This window comes from Mesocricetus auratus, unplaced genomic scaffold, assembly GCF_017639785.1.
Source record: "Mesocricetus auratus isolate SY011 unplaced genomic scaffold, BCM_Maur_2.0 Super-Scaffold_100042, whole genome shotgun sequence".
NCBI classification, from domain to species: Eukaryota; Metazoa; Chordata; class Mammalia; order Rodentia; family Cricetidae; genus Mesocricetus; species Mesocricetus auratus.
This window is the reverse complement of record NW_024429219.1, coordinates 8,185,364-8,192,797: the sequence shown is the minus strand read 5'-3', so window position 1 is coordinate 8,192,797 and position 7,434 is coordinate 8,185,364. Positions and strand designations below refer to the sequence as shown.

General features: G+C 52.6%; 1 protein-coding gene across 2 annotated transcripts; it reads left to right on the top strand.

The window, feature by feature from the left end:
- Positions 1 to 1,964: 1,964 nt before the first annotated feature.
- On the top strand, positions 1,965 to 7,353 carry Mad2l2 (mitotic arrest deficient 2 like 2). Of its 2 annotated transcripts, XM_040735107.1 has the most exons (9): positions 1,965 to 2,230; positions 2,558 to 2,607; positions 2,686 to 2,804; positions 4,567 to 4,638; positions 5,258 to 5,358; positions 5,994 to 6,088; positions 6,358 to 6,431; positions 6,789 to 6,881; positions 7,039 to 7,353. In XM_040735107.1, the coding sequence occupies exons 2-9, from the start codon at positions 2,568 to 2,570 to the stop codon at positions 7,078 to 7,080; spliced, it is 636 nt and encodes a 211-aa protein (XP_040591041.1). In that variant the 5' UTR covers positions 1,965 to 2,230; positions 2,558 to 2,567; the 3' UTR covers positions 7,081 to 7,353. The 2 variants fall into 2 exon arrangements, with proteins under 2 accessions (XP_040591041.1, XP_021088181.1); XM_021232522.2 differs by lacking the exon at positions 1,965 to 2,230 and having other exon boundaries at positions 2,263 to 2,607.
- Positions 7,354 to 7,434: the final 81 nt, after the last annotated feature.

Sequence of the window (7,434 nt, the reverse complement as noted above, 5' to 3'; positions counted from 1 at the left end):
ATTGCTCACATTTTGGGTTAATCCTACCTCTGGCCTGCTATTTATCCCTTCCCAGGAGAAGGATGTAAATATGGGTTTGGAAGCTTCTGGGGAAGGAGGGTGCAGGGGTGGACTTTAAATCAACGTTCTCTATGGAAGTAGACATGGACAATTCTATACTCCTGGAGGGCAGAGTCCCAGTCAGCGGTTCTCAACCTTCCTAATGCTGCCACCCGTTAACACAGTTCCATGTGTTGTGGTGACCCCCACCATAAAATTACTTTTGCTGCTACTTCACAGCTGTAATTTTGCTACTGTTATGAATCTTCATACAGGTATCTGATATGCAAGATATCCAGTATGTGACCCACATAAGGGTCACAACCCACAAATTGAGAACCACTGGTCTAAGTTCTCTTGACTTCTAGGCCTGCCTTGTCGTCCCTAACTCCAGGCCACTTTGTGGTGATATGTTGTTTATGATTTATTAAAGCTTGCCTGAGGATTCAGAAAGCAGTCAGCCACAAGTCATAGAAGCCAGGGACACACCTTTAATCCCAGCAGCCAGAAGCTAGGAGGTGGTGGTGTATATACACCCTTAATCCTAGGACTCAGGGTTAAGAGGTAGACAGATCTCTTCTTCGAGTTCAAGGTCACCCAGATCTACACAAGATCCAGCACCTGGGATCACACACCTTTAATCTCAGCAGTAGAGGGGTATAAAAGATAGATGCAGGGGCCGGGGCTGGGTGACACATGCCTTTAGTTCCAGCACTCGGGAGGCGGAGGCAGGAGGATCTCTGTGAGTTTGAGGCCAGCCTGGTCTACAGAGCAAGTTCCAGGACAGCCTCCAAAACAATACAGAGAATCCCTGTCTCGAAAAACCAGAAAGAAAGAAAAAAAAGAAAGAAAGATAGGAGCAAGGACTTCAGTAATCAGTGTCAGGCATTCATTCTCCAGCCACATTGACAATAGGAAGGTCCCAGCCCCATTAGGGGTTAAAGCTCTCTGGCAGCTTGGCTGCTTTGCTTCTCTGATCTTCAGCTTGGATCCCAGTATCTGTCTCTGGGTCATTTATTTTTCGTGTTACACCACTTCTCTAACCTCAGGTTTCCTATCTGTTAAATAGAAGGTGGTGAGTTAAACTGAATTCTCACCTAGTCTTGGGGCATAGTCTACCTACCATAGTGAATGAAGGAACGTTCCTGGGCCTGTTTTACGGAGTGCGGGACTGTAAAGGCGATATGTAGCTCCTAGGGCTAGTGAAGGAATTAATAGAAATCAGAGTTTGGAGAGGTAGAGATGGCTTAGCGGTTAAGAGCACTGGCTGCTCTTCCAGAGGAGAGGGATTGGGTGTTGGGGCTGGGGTTCAATACGCAGCGCCTATATAGCTGTTCACAGGCATCTATAACTCCAGTTGCAGGAAATCTGACACCCTCTCTTGGTATTCACCTGCACTAATTATTCGCGTAGTGTCCAGACACAGGCAGACAGAACACCCACGCACATAAATAAATAGAAATCAGGGTTTGTTGCATAAAATGGTTCCATAATATGGATGTAATTCTCGTACTACTAAAATGATCTGAGGCCCTTTCGGCTCTTCTGGAATTGAGTCCGTGCCTCTGCTGGTAGGACCCTGGAGCAACACTACTGCCCGCCCCCTCAGCTAGCTGCGTGACACAGACAAGTCCTTGTTAGGCTCATCGGCAGAAAGAAGACAGCCAGGAATCCACACGTATTCTGAGGATTTAGTGAGTCAGCCTACAGACACCCCTGCCCAGGCGCCTAGCTCTCGGCTGCTGCTTCCAAAGGTCAGCTATTGTGAAGAAATCGTGGTACATTTAATTCTTTAAGGAGGTCAAGCCCCATAGCACTTGTGTTCCGGGTGGGGGTGGAGCGTCTCGGGTGCATCTCAGACCTCCCCTGTCCCCGCCCCCAAGCCTGCGGATTCGCTTTCGGTTGGGCAAGCTGGGACTCCGGGTACGCTGACTCTGGACTAGCAGCAGATGTCGCTGCCCTCCCTTGGTTCCCAGCTGTGCTTTGCAGCCGGCTCTCACTTGAAACTACTCAAGAGAAATGCCCGGGAGGGGGAAACGCAGCGATCCTGTGTAGAGGCCACCGAAATGTCCTTATCGCTCCCACCTGAAGTCCAAAGGCGGCTTAGCTGACTCTGCTGAGATCCCTGTCACTCAGGCGGGTCTCCGCCCCTAAGCCCCGCCCCCCAGGCTGCTCCGCCTCTCCCAACAGGGTGAGGCCCGGATTGGACAACTTCAGGGGTGGGCGTGGCAGATGGCAGCGCTGGTTCCGCGGGAGCATCGTGGTGGTTCCTGAGGCCAGGGGATACTGGGGGACCTGCGAAGGGTCCCCGGCCGGTGGCTGCTGTCACCAGAGCAAAGTTTCGAACCTGAGGCCGAATCCGGAGCCGGCAGTCGTAGAGGAGCTCGGAGAGGGCGGGATTTCCGCCGGGAGGGATCCGGCCACTCAGGGGGTGGGGCTTCCCCGACCGGGCTGCGTTTCCCGCGTGCGGGGCGGGGTGCCGTGGGTCCCTGCTGACACCCTCCGCGTCCTCCCCCAGGCGGCTAAGGATGACCACGCTCACGCGCCAAGACCTCAACTTTGGCCAAGGTAGGGATCCGGGCCTGCAGCGCGGTGGGGTGGGGGTGGTCCTGGCTGGAGTCCTCATCAACTGTGTCTCCTCCACAGTGGTGGCCGACGTGCTGTCCGAGTTCCTGGAGGTCGCCGTGCACCTGATCCTCTATGTGCGCGAGGTCTACCCAGTGGGCATCTTCCAGAAGCGCAAGAAGTACAACGTGCCGGTTCAGGTGAGCCCCGATGGTCGGCTGGATTAAAAAACCTTTATTCTACTTGCAAGCTCCCTCACTCCCCAAAGGAGGCTGATAGCGGACAGCCTCCTACCTCTCGCCGCCTGGCTTTTCCCGCCCTACCTCAGAAGGAATCCTCTGGTTAGGGACCCTGGATAAGAGCTATTCCAAGCTTGCATTTTAAAGGGGTTCCAAGGTGGGAACATTGACTTGGGTAGAGGAGTCCCACAGTGCCCAGCATCTTCTTTCTCTCCTCATTCTCCTTAAACTTCAATTTAAACCATTATTTATCATTATTTGAGATGGGGGTCTCACTGTGTAGGCATGGGTGGTGTGGATTTCCCACTATGTAGGCCAGGCTGGCCTCGAGCTTACAGAAATCCTCCTGCCTCTGCCTCCCCAGTTCTGCGAGCAAAGGCGTGAGCCACCATATGTTTATGTTTTATGTTAATTTTGTGTGTGTGTGTGTGTGTGTGTCTGCATGTTTGTACATAAGGATGCCCACTGAGGCTAGAGGAGGGCATGAGAGCCCTTGGCGTTTGTAAGATGCCTGGGGTGTGAACTGGGAACCTGACTCTGGTTGTGGAAAGTACTCTTAACTGCCGAGCAGCCCCTCCCGCCCCTAAATCCAGACCTCGCCTGGGCTCAGAGTTGTTAGGAAACTGGGGCTGGCCTTGAACTCTTGATGCTCCTGCATCCGCCTCTTGAGTCCTAGGATTACCAGAGATCATTACCAAGCTTCTCTCTTTTGTTTTTTGTTTTCCAAGACAGGGTTTCTCTGTGTGGTCCTGGCTGTCCTGGAACTCCCCGTGTAGACCAGGCTGGCCTTGAACTCAGAGATCTATCTGCCTGCCCTCCAAATGCTGGGATTAAAGATATGTGCTACCCTGCTTGCTCTTGGGTTTAACCTTAAAAGGCAAAACAGTTGACATGCTGTCTCCCTCCCAAGTCCCTTTCTCATAGCAGTCATTCAGTCAGCTTGAGAATCATGACCTCTAAGTACTAGGGGGTGGTGGAAGAAGACAGTTACCAAGCATCTCTGCTCTCTAGTCCTTTCTTATTTAATCTTCACCTTTACATCATTAAGCTCAGAGATGTCATTTGACTGTGGTCACACAGCCCCCCCCCTATGGTTTCTCTGGATAGCCCTTGCTCCTGCTGGCCTAGACTCAGAGATCTGCCTGCCTCTGCCTCCCTAGAGCTGGTATTAAATGTGTGTGGCACCATGCCTGGCCCTGTACAGCTTTTGTTTTGTCTTTTGAGACAGGGTTTCTCTGGGTAGCCCTGGCTGTCCTTGAACTCACCTGTGTCTGCTTCCCGAAGGCTGGGATTAAAGGTGTGAAGCCTGAAAAAAAAAAGGTGTGAAGCCTGGCTCTACCCAGCTTCTTAATGTTAATGCTAGTGCTGAGATGGAGGGCCTGTCTTTGAGTATCTCTCCAGGGATAAATTCATCCACTATCCCCCCCCCCCCAACAGGGTTTCTCTGTGGCTTTGGAGGCTGTCCTGGAACTCTCTGTAAACCAGGCTGGTCTCGAACTCACAGAGATCAGCTTTCCTCTGCCTCCCAAATGCTGGATTAAAGGTGTGCGCCACCACAGTTCTTAGCACCGTGATGATGAGTTGCTTCTCGAAGCCAGGGAGACCTGGGGAATGGCTGTTGTTTGTCCAAAAAAAAACGAGCAGGTGTATGTTTGTGTGGGGGTTGTTGGTGTTTCCCCCATTCATGCCATGGGCTTCAACAACCCTGTGGGATTGTGTGCAGATGTCCTGTCATCCGGAACTGAACCAGTACATTCAGGACACACTTCACTGCGTCAAACCACTCCTGGAGAAGGTGAGGGGGCCCCAGGTCCTAACGGACCCTCCACACCCAAGCTCTTCCGGGCTCTGGACTGACTCTGTGGGGAGTGCCTATATCCTTTATCAACCAGAAGTCTCACTCTGAAGACCACCCCCAGCTAGCAACAGGTCACATCTAGGGTGCATTAGTTGGGCCAGTTCTGGGTGGGACCTTCCCCGGAAGATCTGGTTCTTCTCACGCACCCATGGCCTGTCCCATCCCTGCATCTCTGGTCCCCATCCTCTCTGTGTTGGGCCCCCCTTGGGATTTTTTTTCCTAGTCCTTCTTGCCCTGGTCTGAGACTTATAGGGGAACCTTACTGGGAGCCCGGCATCTCCTACTGGCCTATACCAATCATGTCTTTAATTTTTTTTTTTTTGGTTTTTACGAGACAAGGTTTCTCTGTATTGTTTTTGAGGCTGTCTGTCCAGCCCAGCCTCAAACTCACATCGATCCGCCTGCCTCTGCCTCCCGAGTGCTGGGATTAAAGGCGTGCGCCACCACCGCCCGGCCCATTCATGTCTTGAAACCCAACTTGAACTTTTCACTTCCTGGGTCCCCAGGTAGCTTTAGCCGGCACCCTGTCCCACCTCTCCCGTCCCTGTGCTTACAGAACGATGTGGAGAAGGTAATGGTGGTGATTTTGGATAAGGAACACCGTCCAGTGGAGAAGTTTGTCTTTGAGATCACTCAGCCACCCTTGCTGTCCATCAGGTGAGCTGTCACCCTCCCTTGGCTGGCTGCTGTAACCTGTCACATGGATCCCTTCTGGCTCCACATACCCTTTAGTAAAGAACCTGAAATGGCAATATATACTGTTAACATCAGAGACACACTTGCCACAAACCTTTGTGCAGAGGAGGCAGGATCATCCTGTGTTATCCCTGGAACATCTCAGGAAGTGATCAATGTTAGCCTCTAGCCTTATTGTGAAGATGAAGAAACCAAGGTCCTGAGAGGTGACCTCTGTGTGGTGTCACCCAGTGATTGTAAAGCTCAGGACTCAGACCAAGTTGACTGGTTACCATGGTATCTCCATTAGCTACTCAGCTACTTGCTGTCTGTGCTGAGGTAAGGGCAGTGGAATCAACAGCCAGCCTGTCTCCCGGCTAGGCAGCCTCAAACAAGGCCTTTGTGCTCCTGTCTTGGGGTCCTGGAAGTATGCAGGGGCTTGAACTAGCTGAATATTAGAACTGTCTAAAGGGACCACTGCACCCTGCCTCCATTCTGTCTTGTGGGTGGGGCTGGGCTGGCTCTCTCAGGCAGCAAAGGTGTTTGGCCCAGACTGCTATGTGCTGGGGGTGGCCGAGGAGCACGGTAGAATTGGGGACCTCCTTTCCCTTTCCCAGTTCCGACTCCCTGTTGTCTCACGTGGAGCAGTTGCTGCGAGCCTTCATCCTGAAGATTAGTGTGTGTGACGCTGTCCTGGACCACAACCCTCCAGGTGTGATGCCCACTCCCCTCTGTTCCCTTGGTTACCTTGGCATGCTATCTTCTTCCTAGTTAGCTGCCCTGGGCCAGCCACTTCCTCCCTGCCCTTCAACACCGGAGAGTTCATCTCTCCAGGACCGATTGCTACATTTCAGGTGCTCACTGACACCGTCTTTGCCATTGGCTACACTTTACATCTTGTGGGGGAGGGGGGGAGAAGCCTGGTCCCCTGGGATGCTGAGGCTGCTTACGTTTGACCTTGACCAAGCATTCCCTCTGCAGGCTGCACATTCACAGTCCTTGTGCATACAAGAGAAGCTGCCACCCGAAACATGGAGAAGATACAGGTCATCAAGGTGTGTGTGTGTTTACACGTATCTATAATTTCAGGGTGCTGCCTGTGCCTGGCATCAAGTGAGTGTCCCTGTGTGTTACCCACCCGATCATATCCCGTGTACCCAAGGATGAGAAGAACCGCAGTGAAGCCAGGTGGTGAGCAGCTAGCTCACCCTGGCTCCTCTGAACGGAGTTCTCCAGAGAGAGACCTGTACTCTTTGGTTTCAGAATTATTTTAGAACCACACTGGCGACTTAAATTGCTGGGGTTCCCAGTGCCCCACCCCCTCCCGTGCAGTGTGAGTCCTGGAGGGGAAGGGTTAGCAGAGCGAGGACTGAGTATAGTCCCTTCTAACCCTCATCTGATCCCATCCCTAGGACTTCCCATGGATCCTGGCAGACGAACAGGATGTTCACATGCATGACCCCCGGTTGATACCCCTAAAAACCATGACGTCGGATATTTTAAAGGTGAGCTTTTGGGGTTCAGGGGATGGAGGAAGCCTCATTTATGAGACTCAGGGCCCAGAGTTAATTCCAGGCTAGAGAGTATGCTGCCCAAGGTTTGGGGAGGGGGCTGGTTCCCAACATGTGCCTCCATGGCCTGACCAAAGCTACTTTTCTACAGATGCAGCTCTATGTAGAAGAACGGGCTCATAAACACAGCTGAGGGCGTGCCTGCCACCCAGTGCCCAGCTGTCCCACTCTGGGGCCCCAGCCCAGGGCGGTGCTGCAGGGCTCCCTGACTCCAAGTGCTCTTATCGCCTTGACATGTGGCCGCCCCTCTGGCTGGGCTTCTCAATCCTGCTTGACTTCCCAGGAGACCAGGGAAGGACGCCAGGACAGACACCATTTCTCAGCAGCCTCCTGGGGCTTAGCCAGCTAACACTGTCCTTCTGAAATACTGTGCTGAGTTATTGTTAATAAAGGGTCCCCAAAGGGCTGACTGCATTGTCATTAACCAAAAATGGGAGAAGCATGGGCAGCAAAGCTTCTGTGGGGGAGGGGCTGTTTCTCCATCAGG